This window comes from Fistularia commersonii, chromosome 6, assembly GCF_037954325.1.
Source record: "Fistularia commersonii isolate RoL2024-O1a breed Wild chromosome 6, RoL_Fcom_v1.0, whole genome shotgun sequence".
Taxonomy (NCBI): Eukaryota; Metazoa; Chordata; class Actinopteri; order Syngnathiformes; family Fistulariidae; genus Fistularia; species Fistularia commersonii.
The window spans coordinates 3,841,699-3,858,199 of record NC_141289.1 but is presented as its reverse complement, the minus strand read 5'-3'; the positions used below and the strand labels follow the sequence as shown (position 1 = coordinate 3,858,199).

The window sequence follows — 16,501 nt, the reverse complement described above, 5'->3', positions numbered from 1 at the left end:
CACGTGACACCAAATTTAAAAACGACACGTTTTCACACTATTGGGTAAATGTGAGAAAAATTCTATACAATGGAATAATTCAGTTTTATTTATTTTTTCATTTGTTGCATAATAAACCCGTGAAATTAGCGACAAGAAATTGCTGTATGAATTGTGAGTTAAACAGAATGAGTTTCTGAACACGCAGTTGCTTTGGGAGATGAAGAGTTTCAGGCAATATTTAGAAAAACAAATCATACAGAAATTGCCGGGAATCATTTTTTGTGCCCTGCAAAAGAAAAAACAAAGTAAATTAAAGAATATTGACACTCAGAACTCGGTCAAAGATTGGTTGTCTCCAGTCACGTGATTCAATCAATGTGGGTCGTGGCGGTCCGCAGAGAGCTCTGCTTTCCGCAACGCTGGAGGAGACGTCATCCGATTTTCCGAGTCTCTGATTGGTTCAGGGTTTGTTTACCTATACGTCATCAACATGTGATTTGAAGGATTTCTAACAATTAATTGGACAGGATTTATTTATTCTTCCTTCCATTCTGGGAAATTGTTTTTCTGCTGCAGGATAAAGTACAAAGCAATATAAAAATGAAGAAACCGTAGCATGCCGACATTGTAATGAATATCAAATTTTAACGGCAAAAAAACTCTCCTCCAGGATTACGTATCCACAGAAACAAGGTTCTAAACTGGTAACAGATTCACACCACTAGATTCAATTTCTAAACTAACAAATGGACCTCATCAACAAAAACATAAAATTTAATAGCAAATTACTTATTTGGAGTAGTTTGCATTCAGCAATTGAACGGTAGAGGGCGCTGCATCGCAAAAAATCTTTTTAATTCCTTGAACTACAAGTTACTGACACCATTTGTAGAAAAGCACCTTCGTGTCGGTAAGAGGACATGGTTGAGATGACTCAGAAAAGCTATAAAATGTATCAACATTTGACATATTTGTATATCTACTCTTGTAAATCATTCATTGCAACACCTCGGTGTACAATATTGTGATGAGATGGGGGTTCAATGAGGAAGACATTATAAACCTCATTGGGGCGTCAAAACTGGGTTTGTTTACTGTTTTGCAGAGCAATTGTGAAAGTTCTGTGATTGTGTTACACAAGAAGTGGAAGTTCTTACACTGAAGAAATGATGAGTTAAGATTTAATAGAAATCCCCGAAGCAACGCCAAAGTCGAGGAGAAAACGTGAACAAGCAGCTGTTTCATCTCAGAGCCGGAACTGACTTTATTTCACATAAAGAGATATGTAGACGTAAACAGTGAAGCTGCTGAATATAAAAAAAATATTAAAAATTATATACCAACCTTGTGCCTCTGCTAGTACGAAAAAAAATCCTGTTTAGTTTCTCCGTCAATGTGTCCTTAGAGCCAAGCTACTTTTTTTACGGGCTGTACATACCGGAAGTGACAGCAAGTCATTTTCAAAATAAAAGCTAAACAGGAAACGGGGCGAATCGCTTAAATCTCCACACTCCAGAGCGAAAATTGGATTGTTAAAAAGTGTTTTTGTATCAGTGGGGTACGATCTCAATTTTTTTTTTTAATCTTTGTTAATTTTACATTTTTTTTGGCAAATTCTCATGCTCAATTATGAAATGTACATACTGGTTCCTCAATTACGCAATATCTCTCAAGTAAGGCGTCTCGGCTGTTTAGATTATCTTTCCTTAAACATCAACTTTGGCTATGTACTGATTAACTCAAATTTACTTTTGTCAGGTCAGATTATTTTAATTTAAGCAACACAAAGTAGTGCAGTGTAAATAGACTATGATGTATGAATTTAAGTACCTGTTTGTGTGTTTGCTCGCGTGCACTCTGACAGAACATTCACAAAAACAGGGACTCTGTCTTTAATATTTATAAAAAGCGTCACTTGTGTTTCATCAGCACAGAGGGTAAACTTTCTCCATCGTATTTTCAATGAAACCCACAAATTCCACACAGTGGCACAGTGACTCGTGTCACCGACACCCGTCGACCAAATCACCTTGGCTTCCGTAAAGCACTTTTGCCTTATAAAGAAAAAACAAAAAGCTGAGCGTTTGTCAAATGTCACTTCCTTCCTCATAGGTTGGATCTGGTGAGCCACCGTCGTGTTTTCTGTTCTGACTCCATGAGCCGCCTGTCAAGCAGTCAGACAACCTGCAAGCCTTGACCTCCCACACTGCCTCACCTCTCAGGTAACCGCTCCAAACTTCACTTTTCAGGTGTTCCCTGAAGGCGCCGTATCGTAGATTTCACTCCATATTTCTTTTTCTATATTTGTGTCTAAGAGCCATATTTGGTGTTCAGACTTGATATTTGTGCCGTATTTGGATTCAGGATCCAGGCCGCACTGCCGGTGCATTTTCTAAATCAATTCAAACTTGACGATGAAAACCCAATTTGCAGCTCAAGCCTTCATAGCCATGAAGATGAAGCTGCACAACTGAAAGGAAGTCTATAGTCTTCCTCGCTTTAACCGCAAAACAGTTGTAGAAAATGTTCCTGGCAGCGCATAGAAAATGATGGTTGACGGTCACCCTTCTGTTTTATTATCTGTCGGAGTCAAAAAAAAGTTGCAAAAAAAAAGAAGGCTTTTTATTTCTCCTTTTTTTTTTTTTGGTTGTTTGTTTAAAATACACCACTAATAGTATAACAAGAATCTTTGCCATTTTAAACATATTGACCACATGGTAGTATCATCACTTCCTCCTTGTCGAGGTTTGTGCATCGCTATTCTGAGTAAATATTCTTCTACTGTGAGTGTAAAAAAAAAAAAAAAACCAAATACAAATATAAAACATGTGTTTTCAAAAAGCAAATTAGTATCATAATGCTACAATAATTTTTTACCCTTCCTTCCAAACCCAAAGTTTAAATTTAAAGTTTAAACGGGTGCAGTGGTTCAGTTTTTTTTTTTCTCTACGCTATCAGTAACAGGAAGAGTCACCTCCTGGAATCGCAGAGTTTTGAAATTATTTTACGGAACAGTTTCCTCTCAGCGCACAAGAATGCAGAAGCAGGAGCAGCTAATCTCTATCCATCAATCCATCTGTTGTCTACCGCTTACCCTATTCGGGATTTGGGGGATGCTGGAACCCATCCCAGCCGCCGTCGGGCGAGAGACTGGTCACCAGCCATGTACGCAAACATACAATCAGTCACTGTCTCACTTGCATATCTGGGCTATTTTTCCCATTTCTGCCACTAATCTCCATATTCCATTTTTTTTTTTTTAATGAAATAAGTGCGATCGTGAATGAAACAAGTGAAAATAAACACACGGGCCAATAGATGTGGATCACTGCGATTATTTTGATACATTTCTATTCATTTACACTGATTCTCGGTAGTTACACTTGGATGAAATTATCTAAAGGCGTGACTGGAAGTTTTTAAACACGTCAAGGGAACTACAAGGGAGATTTTATCTTTGTCCTCGTCTTTTTTAGCTGCACTTTCATTTCTGCTTGTAGGGCTTCTTCCTGCAAATGCGCACGGGCACCAGCATCCCCTTCGGAGTGCATTATTTGCCATAACTGCAAACAGATCTCATGGCCTTTCTTCTTCCTCTATTCGTCGAACTTCACTCGACAGGATCCGGGTTCAACCTTTGCTCATATCTTCATACGCAAAACTCAAAACTTTTTTTAAACCACTAAAACTTAACAGTAACTAGATTTAGGAGGTCATTATTAAACAGATAATGTTTGGTTTGATTCTTAATTTTCGTAAATTACGTTACACTGACAAACTTGTTTTTCCCAACAAAAAATAGGACATCCCATCATATCTCCTTCTGATGTGACCTAACAAATATTGATTGGACACATAGCTATTCAGAAAAAAAGGAACTTTTAAAGGCATTTTAGGTTAATTCAAATTCATTTTCTGTTGTATTTTTTCGCAAAACCATTTTCTAAAAATGAACCAGAGTATCTTAATTATCCAGACTCTTGTCTAACACAACTTGGATTTGAAGAGAACCGGATATGTATAATTCAGATTGTAGCTTACGTTTAGATGACGTACTCGAAAGAGGGCGTTTTAATTGAAAATGTCCCGAATTGCAAAGAGATGCAAGGGATTGATAGGAAGGCGTTGATCTTGGCTCTTGAATGCCCTCTCGAAGCAGCTTCTTCGCCTCTGCGGTCGCCCTTGGAAACACAGGATGCCGACGCCGTCTGCATTCCAAGTGCACCTTCTCCAAAGTATCTGACCAGCCAGATTTGAATCTATAAACAAAAAGCATCAGCATGTGACTTATAATCAATCACCAACCTAAATTTATCCCAATATAGATCACGTCTTTCCCTTTTTTTCCCGACTACAACTGCATTATAGTCTCGCACGCTGACTTTGCTCAGAAGGAGGAGGTAGAAGAAAAAAAGACCCTCTACTTTTAGCCATTTCAGATTGAGTCATCTCGTCTGGTTTGAAGACCTTCCTCCTCAGTGTCACAGGTCTGCCTTAAAAAGGATCTGCAGAGGCTCGCATTCGCTCGAACTGAATCATCAGCAGCTGAAGAGCGAAGATGATGTGACCGCAGATATTTCAGGTTCACTTCAGGTTCTCTCTCTCTTGCAGCAGCCTTTTCCGCTCACTGCAAACTGAAGTTTGATTTTTGTTTTTTTAATGAAACTATAGAATCTAAACCCTCCTATCGCAATCTATGCGGAAGACTTATCAAGACTTGCAAAGACGAAACACTTGTGGTAGTTTCATGGAAAAAAAAAAGGTAAATGTTGGATCATTTTACCAAGTTAAAAGCGATTACATTTAAAAAAAAAGTGAATAAGGGAGAAAAACTTCCAATCATCCATTCATTCATCATCTGTACTCCAGTCAGTATAAACAATACGACCATTCAATAGCCTCATGGGGAATGTAGGGTCTCCAATGAACTTCTGCGATGTGTTTGGACGTTTGGAGGAAATCCGAGAGTCCAGAGGGAGTTCACGAAGACATAGTCCACGCAAAGTCCATGCGAAGTCCACGCAGAAAGCTCCTCTGTCAGAATCAAACCAGGGACCTTCTTGCTTTGAGACGGAGGCGCCCCAAAATCGTAGATGTTAATCGTCAGATCTGCCGCCACGGTGCGACACTCATCTCCTCTGACTCTGCTCAGACCTCTCCGGCGGATGGACGCACGATGGATCATCTTAGACTAAGTTCATTTGAAACCTAATCGAATTAGACATTGAAAAAAGCCAGATTATTTCATTTTAAGACGGTTTGGCCACTCTGACCAGTGTGATGCCTCTTCAAACATTGCAGAAAAGACCACCAGTAGCTACAGCACAAAAACTTACATATCAAACCACCTTGGGACCGTTGACTCTGCAGCCTCCAAAACACAGGACAGGATTGTACCATTGGCGTTGTGTTGATGTGTAATTTTATAAATGTTTAAACATAGATGTATATACCTCTTGTATTTTAATGCCCTGCAAAAGAAGAAATAGAATAATATTTCAAGCTACAGGACAAGAGTCCAACTGGCAGGCCGAGAGGAGCTGTGTTTATTGGCCCCATCAATGCACTTTTTGATGATCTGTCAGATTATCCAAAGTCCTCCGTTGCAATCTTCATTCTGTCTGCTCTTGGACGAGTCCTCTAACTTCCCGTATTTGTGTTACGAATACAAATCCGCCAAAGTGAATCTTGGCCTTGAAGCTGACCTTCAAGTGTCGTCATTTGAATGCGCAGCGACAGAATATATGTATTCCTCTTTCTTGCCTTTTAAAATAGCATTTTTCATGTCAGTTCGGGTTGATTTTGAAAGACTCCAAAAATGTAATTCCCCTGAGAATAACAGCGTCCGACGACCAGCGCAGCTACTGAACACTGGAGTTTACAACAAACCTCAACCCTCCATCAAAAACCACGGGCCTCCTGCTGCTTTACCTTCCCTGGGTTTTCATTGTTAGATTTGCTGCAAGCCCGGTTTGCCTCAGATCTCGTTATACAAAGCAACAGGAAGTGCTGCAGGATCAGGAAGTTGAAGGCTGACAGAAGTGAGAACTATGAACGGTTTGCATCACAGTATGAAATCAACCGATCTCCAGAGTTCCCCCTTTCTGGTTTTGACTTTTAATTTAGATGTTGCTGTTTTGTGTTGTTTTTTTTTTTTTCAGTCTTTTTTTTTTGTGTTTTGCCAGTTTCAGAATCTCAACATGGAAACCACTGCACCTATCTCTCCAGAGGAGTTGGAAGAACTTAGAGAAGCGTTTGCGAAGATCGGTAAGTGAAAGCATACAACTTCGTTATTTTGGCCATCAAAGTTCAAATGGATCCAGAGAGACCAGACTTTGGACCGACCCTTTGCTTCCCTGTCCAGACGTAGACGGCAATGGCTTCATCAGCAAAGATGAGCTCAGCAGACTCTTCAGGGAAGCCAACCTGCCGCTTCCAGGGTACAGGGTCAGGGAGATCATCCAGGAGCTGACCATGACCAGCGACCGTCTCACTTTTGACGAGTTCACTAAGGTGCGTTCACTTGCGCCAAGCTGATCTGTTCGGTTAGAGACACGAATAAAGTGCGGGTGACCAGTAAAGGGACTCTTTCGCCCTCAGATCGTCCACGGGCTGAAGAGCACAGAGGTGGGCAAGACCTTCAGAAAAGCAATCAACAAGAAGGAGGGGCTCTGCAGCGTGGCAGGCACCTCCGAGCAGTCGGGAACTCAGCATTCCTACTCAGGTCAGCGAACACCAGCGCTGTTGTGACTGAATGCTCATTAACGCTTGTACCGAAGCTAGTAGCTTTCAAACCACCAAATTTTTCCTCAAGCAGCAAAGAAGCTCCAGCTATTTTATCACATTATTCATGACTTGTGTATGCTAGCTGTGAGACTGGGGTGAGGTGTGCTGTGGATGTAACAGAGAAGTTCAAGGTGGAGGTGGGACTTCATCAGAGATAAGCTCTGAGCCCCTTCTTGTTTTGCAGTGGTGATGGACTGGCTGATGGATTAGGTTGGACAGGAATTGCCATGGACCATGATGTTTGCAGATGACATTGTGATCTGTAGTAAGAGCAGAAAAATCTAGAGAGGTGGAGGTATGCTCTGGAAAGGGGAGGAATGACAGCTCGTCGCAACAAGACAGAGTATATGTGTGTGAATGAGAGGAACCCGGGTGGAATGGTGAGGCTACAGGGAGTGGAGATCAAGAAGTTGGAAGATTTCAAGTACTTATGGTCAACAGTCCAGAGCAACAGAGACTTTGGAAAAGTGGTAAAGAAATGGGTTCAAGCAGATTGGAATGGGTGGAGAAGCATGTCAGGGGTGCTACGCAATACTAGACGATCAACCAGAATGAAAGGAAAGGTGTACAAGACAGTGGAGAGACCAGCAATGTTGTATGGCCTAGAAACAGTGACAATGATGAAAAGACAGGAGGCAGAGCTAGAGGTCTCAGAGATGAAGATGTTGAGGTTCTCTTTGGGAGTGACCAGGATGGATAGGATCAGGAATGAGTCTATCAGAGGTACTGCACATGTTAGATGTTTTGGAGAGAGGGTCAGAGAAGCCAGACTGAGATGGTTCGGTCATGTGCAGAGGAGGGATAGAGAATATATTGGTAGACAAATGCTGGAATTGGAGCTGCCAGGTAGGCTCTAGAGGAAGACCATAGAGAAGATTTATGGAAGTAGTCAGTTAGTTTGTGTGAGAGAGGATACAGAGAATATGGTTAGATGATTCGCTGTGGCAACCCCTGAAGGGAAAAGCCGAAAGGAGAAGACTTGAATACCGTTGGGTTTTCAGCCTCTCCTTTAGAGATAGGCTAAGAGTTCGGAGGTAGAAGAGGAGCTCAGGGTAATGCCGCTGCCAGAAGTGGATTTAGTTTGAGATGCCCATTGGACATCTCCCCTTGGTGAGGTGTACCGGGCATATCAGGGGGAAAGTCCTCGAGGTTTTCCCCCGGATGAGTTGGACAAAGTGGTCCGGGTATCTCTGCTTGGGCTGCTGCCCCCTCCAACCCCGACCCCAGATAAGCGGCATAAGATGGATGGATTTTTTTGTTGACTTGGTGATGCCATCATGTACATGGCATAAAGTAGTAAGAGTAAATTCCACAGTTGAACATTTCTTGCACACATTATTATGAATGGAGTTTAGTCTTATTTAGGGGAGCAGTGTCGGACAGTTCAGGATACATTTTGACAGGTAAAGTAAGATGCTCTAAAACCCAAACATGTTGACTGGGTCCTGCACTCTCTGAAGGTGGACCAAGTGGATTTCTTCAGTTTAACTGAATCGATGGACCCAATCACTAATGGCTGAAAAAGAAAAAGAGAAACCATGGTTAACAGGGGTGATACCATTTTACCAACAACTTGGTTCTTTTTTATTTGCATTGTTAGCCTTCAGAATGGTGGAAAAGTAATGGTGGAAAATGTTATGTTTGCAAAACATGCAAAGACAGGAAATGTGCAATATTTTTATTGGCATATGCATACTTGATTTTATTGGGTCATTGGTCAGCAGCTGAACTGCTGACCCTCTTGCATACGGTCACGGGTTTGACTCTGACCATCTTCTGGCTGCAGAGGAGGAGAAGGTGGCCTTTGTGAACTGGATCAATAAGGCCCTGGAGAAGGACACAGACTGCAGTCACATCCTTCCCGTGGATCCCAACAGCAATGATCTGTTCACCGCAGTGGGCGACGGGATCATTCTTTGGTATGTCCTGTGTCTTACAGCACTCTGAAAAGCATTGCCGCAAAGCAGGAATTAAAAAAAATCAATTCAAAGGAGTAAAACAGCTGTGGCTTAGGATAATTCATGTTGATGATTTTTAGCATACATTTGCGGGGATTTGTTGGTATTTCGCAGAAAAGTTAGCAAACCAAAGATAAATAACTAAATAAATTGCAGCAAGATGATCAACCTGTCTGTCCCGGACACCATCGATGAAAGAACCATCAATAAGAAGAAGCTCACGCCCTTTACCATCCAGGTGAGACGTGACGCATCGGCACTTTGATCGGAAAGTGAACCCTTAGCCTTCTAAATGCTCATGTCTTGGCTTTGTTGCTCCTGATCTGCCAGGAGAACCTGAATCTGGCTCTCAACTCATCGTCCGCCATCGGCTGCCACGTCGTGAACATCGGCGCCGAGGACCTGAAGGAGGGAAGGCAGCACCTGGTCCTGGGTCTGCTCTGGCAGATCATCAAAATCGGACTCTTCGCCGACATCGAGCTCAGCAGGAACGAAGGTGAAGAACACTAGTGACTAGTGAACTTCTTCGTACAAGACAGCTGAGTTTGCTTTTTTTTTTTTTTTGAAGCTCTGATCGCTCTGCTGCGCGACGGGGAAAGTCTCGAGGACTTGATGAAACTCTCGCCGGAGGAGCTGCTGTTGCGCTGGGCCAACTATCACCTGGAGAACGCTGGCGCGCCGAAGATTAACAACTTCAGTTCGGACATCAAGGTGACTGTGCACATACCGAGAACGATTGACCGATGGGAAAAATTAACCAACCAACTTCCCTCGGCTTCTCAATTATAGTCATATTTCAGCCGCTTAACCTCATATGCGGTAATTTCCTGTAGACTCATCCAAACACTTCCCCAAAACCAAAACATGTTTAAAGTTCATTCAAGAGATTTTTTTCCATGTACTTGTACGGAAATCTTCCAAATCCACTTGTAGTCATAAATTAAACATGTTTGTTTTTTTTCTGAATTATGAATTCATCTTCACCTTAAGCACCGATCTCAAATAGAATGGCAAGCAGTTCTTGTCGGTTAGATTTGTTGACGAAGGGGAAACTGTGGACCACAGGAAGGTGCTCGAGACATCCTGTTTTGGTCGTCACCGGTGGTCTTTGCGTAGCCTCATTCGCAGTTTTCATTTAATTATCTATCAAAACTTGTTCCTACACCTATTACTAGCTCCTCATTTGCTTAGCAAAGACCTCCATCCAGAATTTTTAATAAAGTGACTGATGAATAAACTGAATATTGTTAGTCATTTTCACATGTTATAATGTTCTTGAAATGTTCCAGGACTCCAGAGCCTACTACAACCTACTGAACCAGGTGGCACCAAAAGGAGATGAAGAAGGGATCCCTCCCATCGCCATCGACGTGTCCGGAATCAGGGTAAGACCCAAATTCGGAGAACGACTAGCAGCTCTCATCAGGCCCAGGTATCCATTTTTAAATTGTTCATTTTGTGTGGTGTTATTTTGTGGGCCAGGGGGTGCAGATGCACAATTTTGCCTCAAGGGGGCACAAGCAAGTGTTCTCATTGAACCGGCTTGTGCCGAATTAAAAATGCAAATTGAACAAGAGTTGTCTCCTGACACTTCCCACCCTTTTTTTCCGGAAACATTTGACAGATCACTATGCTGTCAGGGTAGAAAGAGAGAGAATGCGAGAGACAAAAAATGCAAGAGTGTGATAAGATAATAACAGTAGTGCTAACAGTTACATGCTAATAGCTGACATGACAAAAATACTTTTAATGTAGAAATCCTTTGACACTTGGTGAGGCCACTATGTTAAATCAAGTTACTCCACAGGGAACTTGCGAAAATGTGAAGAGCCCAGGGTCTCAGGAGGAGATTCGAGGTTATTATTCGAAGTGCATTGTGGGAAATCTTGGCAGAGCAAGCCTATAGCAGCATGACAAGTGCTAGCCTAGCCAAAGGTATACGCTTTCCCAAAGGGAAAGGGGTTTAGCAGATGCGCTAACTTTTATTTGTTGTCAGTGTCACCTGACGTATTTGTGTTTATAAAAACATAAGTGTCCGAATACAGCATTTATGCTTCAGTAAAGCATTTAGGTCGGAAATGTAATCGTTTTTTCGTACAATGAATCCACAAATGTCACATCGTAGAGCGGCGCGCTGGTTAGCACCTCCAACCAAGAGCGAGAAGGTCCCTGGTTTCGATTCCCAATTCATGCATGTTGGTTTTCCATCCGATTTCCATTTTCACAGTAAACAAAAACATGCTGCAGGTTGATTGGAGACCCGAAATGGCCCAGACCCGTGAATGATTAATGTTTTTATATGTGACCTTGACGGTCACATATAGGTAAATGAATCAAACTCTCCTCGACCCTGACACGATATCGTCTTCGGCAGGAGAAAGACGACCTGAAGCGGGCCGAGTGCATGCTGGACCAGGCCGACAGGCTGGGCTGCAGGCAGTTTGTCATGCCGGCTGACGTCGTCCGGGGCAACCCCAAACTCAACCTGGCTTTCGTCGCCAACCTGTTCAACAAGTACCCAGCTCTGAAGAAACCAGAGAACCAGGACATAGACTGGAGCTCCATCGAAGGTGACCTCCTGAATCTCGGTTCCCTGATCAGAGCGACAGCTTTTAGCCAGATTGGTGAAAATTAGATTTTTATATGGCGGGATTTCTGACATCGGCAATAAAAGAGGAAAATCCAGACCCGTGTTTCAGAACCCCACTGAGGATGTGGAAAGCTTAAAGCCTGCGGGTGACAACCACTGAGAATTTGCCTTGGCATAATATCTGTGCTTGCCTAAATATTTCCATGCACCTTTTCTGTGAGCAAGTGTGTAGGTGGATCGTTGTGAATTATAATGCGCTCATTACATCCTGTTTCTGTCAAAAAATAAAGTCAAACAGGCATATTTCTAATTATCACATTCATATGTTACTCTAAATATGGATTTATTTTGTCAGGAGCATCACAAAGCTCAAGAGCTGCTGAAAATGATATAAATATGTGCTTTTATATATCAATATTAACTTTTTTTTTCTTGGTAGGGGAAACCAGGGAGGAGCGAACCTTCCGGAACTGGATGAACTCGCTGGGTGTTAACCCTCGCGTCAATCACCTCTACGCGTAAGGAAAACATCTGAATTTTAACTATCGCTGATCACACGAATTCTCAAAAGTGACTCCAAAGTGTGATCTTGGTGAGGGAACATCACTGTGAGCAGGGGCTTTAAAAAAACAATCACACACTTCCTGCTTTTGGAGGCTTTGGTATACCCGAAAAATGACGCCTAAAAAAATATGTATATATCTTATTTTCCCAATATAAGTTTTTTCCCCCTCTCTCTTGCTCTCTCTCTCTATATATGTATGTGTATGTATGTATGTATGTATGTATGTATGTATGTAAATATACGGAAATCGGATGGTGTGTTATTGTTTGCATAATGTATAAAATATTTATCTTCCACAACGCTATACCTAATATCAGTTTATTCGACTGAGATTTTATCGAAAAGGTGCTGCCATGCCTAATTCTCATTTTTGGGAGTTCAGCATCTGATGGAACTATTCAACCTCCACAAGGAGGCCAATTTAATAATAGTATTGTTGTTGTTTTTGTTGTTATTATTGATAATATTAAAATATGTTATATTGTGCAACAACAACAATAGTGACACTAATTGACAATAAATAAATTACAATATTATAATGTTATATGTAATCATGTAATATAATATAATATGATATAATATAATGTAATGTAATGTAATATAAGATTATATTATAATGTTATTATATACAATATTGATATCAAGTTATAAATATAAATAATGAATTATATGTATATTTTTATATAAAATATTTATACTTATATTTTTTTACTATTGCTATTTGAATTATTTTTAAAATTCATTTATCTATTTAAAAGCATTGCATTCCATGTGTTGCAGGGACATCGACGACGCCCTGGTGATCTTCCAGCTGTACGAGAAGATCAAGGTGCCAGTGGACTGGGACAGAGTCAACAAGCCCCCCTACCCTAAGCTGGGCAGCAACATGAAGAAGGTAGGACTTTGTGGAATTCAAGAGTAATCCACACCTTTTTTGGTGTTTAAAAAAATATATAAAGCAGTTGAATGTGATTGATATTGTAGGGAGAGACTGATGCTCTTTAGAAACCTGGTTTGGTTTCATTAGTTCCTCAAGATGGGAGTCACATGACTGCTCCGTCCACTCAGGCCTAACCCGAGGCTCGGTTCTGTTTCTGCAGCTGGAGAACTGCAACTACGCCGTGGAGCTGGGCAAGAAAGAGGCCAAGTTCTCCCTGGTCGGCATCGCGGGCCAGGACCTAAACGTAGGGAATCGGACCCTCACCCTTGCTCTGCTCTGGCAGCTCATGAGGAGGTAAATCAGATCTCACAATATCACAAAAATAACAAAATAATTTGTTGACAACAGAGGGAAGGAGAAGGACTGTGATTTTGATTCACCTGCTTATAGGAATTGTAAGATTCTAATGTTTGCAGGTGGGAAGTGACAATGTAATAGTCTGAAATAGCTCAGATTGGCTGAGGAACCCCACTGTGCAGCTGTTAGCTGACAGCTTTGTAAGAGGAATGGAGGTAGCAACTTTGTTGAAATGCTATCTTCTCGCATATTCAAGTCAAGGAAAGTCAAGACAGCTTTTGTGTGTGTGTGTGTGTGCGTGTGTGTGTGCGCGCGCACGTGTGCATGTGTGTGTGTGTGTGCGCGCGTGTGCGTGTGTGTACGTGCGTGCATGTGTGTATATAATATATATATGTAATATATATATAATATATATATGTATATATATATATATATATGTGTATATATATATATATATATATATATGTATGTAGATACATATATGTATATCATACATATACCTAAAAATCTGACTTGTCATTCCTTGATTAGTGTTGTGACATCCATTCGACTTAGATAGCTGTAAGTATATATGAATATGCATATACATATATGTGTAAATGCATTTCTACATAGACCGTAAATGTAAATACATGTATGTGTATTTATATGTGTTGATATATTTTTACACACACACACATATATATATATATATATATGTATGTGTGTGTATATGTATATATATATATATACACATGGCGATGTAGATCAGAATATGATTGACAGAAACCCAACATTCCCCTTTGGCAAACAGTAGCACTAACAGTAACATGCTAACAGCCGAAATGATACAGTGATAGCTTTAATATTCGGAAATGAAATAAGGCCTAGCCCTATAAGATCTCTAAAAGAGAAAGGTTTGAAGCCTGTTCTTAAACAAAGAGAGGGCGTCCACCCCCCCGGATGAATGCGGGGTCCTAAGAGTTCTTTTGGATTCAATGGCACCTGGACATTTAGGGCTGTATAGACCAGGAGAAAACACAAAAACTTGATATTTTTTTATTCGAAATGAGCTGATTGAACTTTTAAAACCTTGAACCTGCTTATTCGTCTCGTCAGATACACTCTGAACATCCTGGAGGACCTGGGCGCCGGCACAAAGGTGACTGACGACACCATCGTGGGCTGGGTCAACGACACACTCGCGCAAGCGGGCAAACCCACCATCTCCAGCTTTAAGGTACCCAATACCAACGCTTTGTTCATTATTCATTAATTTATATCCTGTTTTTATGTATCTAGCACGAAAGATATATAATTTAGCCAAACACGTCAATTGCGATTTATCGGTCAATCGTATAGGCAACGCACAATTCTATTCAACTGAATTGTCCATGCTTCTATGCAAGGTAAACAATATATATTTTAATTCTTATGTATACTCTGTACATATACATTTATAATATTTATTGTTGGTCGATCATTTTGACTCGGTCAATTTATAAGTAGCTTGCAAGCAAAAATTTTTCCTCTTTTGGTTTTTACATCATAAACTCAAAGCTTCAAGAGGTATTTTCCAGATTTGTATCTGAAAACACAAACACAGATGCTTCATCCACTTCACTCGCTTGAAAAAGTCGTACCAGATGCGCAACGGAACAGAACGCTTCCGGTTGTTGACACCGGATTTCACAAAATCACAAAGCCTATTTAAAATATCATGGCAAATATGTGCATTCCCACACTTGCAACAGGACACCTCCATCAGCAGCAGCTTGCCGGTGCTGGACCTGATCGATGCCATCCAGCCTGGATCAGTCCGATACGACCTGCTGAAGACAGAAGACCTGACTGAAGAAGAGAAGCTCAACAACGCAAAGTATGTAGAGCAATGTAGAAACAAAGAAGAAAACTGGAGGATCGGACGATGGCTTTAGAAACGTGAAGAACCGGGATGTAAAAAGATTGTTTTTTTGCCAGGTACGCCATCTCCACTGCCAGGAAGATTGGTGCCCGGGTGTACGCGCTGCCCGAGGACCTGCTGGAGGTTAAACCCAAAATGGTGATGACGGTGTTCGCCTGCCTGATGGCGCGAGGCATGAAGAGAGCCTAGACGACGAAAGCGAGCCCTTGAAAAGAATCCGGATATTGGAGGCAACGAGGTCAAAGGACATAGCTGCGCACTCTGTGCAAGAAAGACCAAAAAAAAACAAACGTATCGACCAACTCGATGAGCTGATGTATTGGATTTATCAACAGGTCTCACAAACAGGAAGTGAAGTAATGCAAGAAGAACCCCCTTATCTCTTCAGTATATATATATTTATATATATATGACGAGAACTGAAAGGCTTGCTAATTTTTCTAGTTAATACAAAAAGAGAGAATGTGGCCTGTTCAGTATAAAGTCTGTAAATCGTCTCCATCGTGGGGAACCTCCCTGAAGGGCTAATCTGGATTATTATGATTTTTTTTTAAAATGTGAAATAAAAAAATCAGCCAGCTGAAATGAAACTTATTTCTGCCTCCAGATATGTGTGTTCAGTGGACTAAAAAGCGGAACATTAAAAAAAAACAAAACACTGTTAGTTGTTGAGAAGTGATAAAAATGATCATTGAATGACAATGCGGACATTAATGCTGTTGGTTTGTTGTTGTTTTGTTTTTTTTCATTACTCCTGTGGCTTATCATCAACTCATGCATATCAGAAAGCTTATCCCAAATGCTTGACAGTAATATATTCATTTTAATACATCTTTATATGATCCCCTATAAAGACGGAAAACATCCCTAACTCAGTAAACTAACTGTTCTCAGGCAGATCATCCTAAAGAAAACACTCAACGAAACAAACAGGATGAGAGACTAATTATGTAAATTCAGCTCTCGGCATGAATCAACTTGGTTTTTCCCAAACTGTCAGTGTCCACCGCTGCGCGAGCAGGAGGACACGCTGTCAGAGCCAAAAAGCCTCCTTGTGGTGCCGAAACACTGACGACAAAAGACAAATTATCATCCCTCGGGGGGGCGTTATTTGTCTCTTCTGATAGATAAACTTTATGATGCGAAACAGTGTTTTGAAATTTATCAGTATAATCCTGGGAATGGCAATGTGTAAACCCGCAAGGTGAATGAATGAGTGAATGAATGAATCTGTCTCTGCGCCTGATAGGTGTGATCCACTCGATACCAAAGAACTTAACCTGATGACCTGGAACACAATAAAATAAATTTAACTGATTAAAGAAGTGTTCTTACTACAGCAAGAGAGAAGTGGTACAGGAACATGAATTAAAATCAAAATAAAATTATTCTCAGCGAGGTCTTTACTTGGCAGCCTCTCCCATTTTTTTTCTTCACCAGGACACGAGTATGACAATGATGCATACTGAAAAAAGAAGTG

General features: G+C 41.0%; 1 protein-coding gene across 1 annotated transcript; it reads left to right on the top strand.

Moving 5' to 3' along the window:
• The first annotated feature begins 2,094 nt into the window (after positions 1-2,094).
• LOC147233192 (plastin-2) lies at positions 2,095-15,311 on the top strand. Its single transcript, XM_086147773.1, has 16 exons — positions 2,095-2,204; positions 6,168-6,249; positions 6,347-6,495; positions 6,583-6,706; positions 8,555-8,687; positions 8,883-8,964; positions 9,057-9,222; positions 9,295-9,437; positions 10,016-10,111; positions 11,101-11,296; positions 11,756-11,834; positions 12,662-12,776; positions 12,982-13,115; positions 14,217-14,337; positions 14,852-14,976; positions 15,078-15,311. Exons 2-16 carry the CDS (start codon positions 6,183-6,185, stop codon positions 15,208-15,210), a joined length of 1,863 nt encoding a protein of 620 aa, XP_086003899.1. The 5' UTR covers positions 2,095-2,204; positions 6,168-6,182; the 3' UTR covers positions 15,211-15,311.
• The last annotated feature ends 1,190 nt before the right edge of the window (positions 15,312-16,501 follow it).

Excerpts from the sequence above, each read along its gene's own strand:
- LOC147233192 (XM_086147773.1), top strand. The coding sequence starts at position 6,183 with ATGGAAACCACTGCACCTATCTCTCCAGAGGAGTTGGAAGAACTTAGA. Across the intron at positions 6,707-8,554 it reads AACTCAGCATTCCTACTCAG|AGGAGGAGAAGGTGGCCTTT; the intron begins GTCAGCGAACAC and ends TTCTGGCTGCAG. Across the intron at positions 8,688-8,882 it reads GGCGACGGGATCATTCTTTG|CAAGATGATCAACCTGTCTG; the intron begins GTATGTCCTGTG and ends AATAAATTGCAG.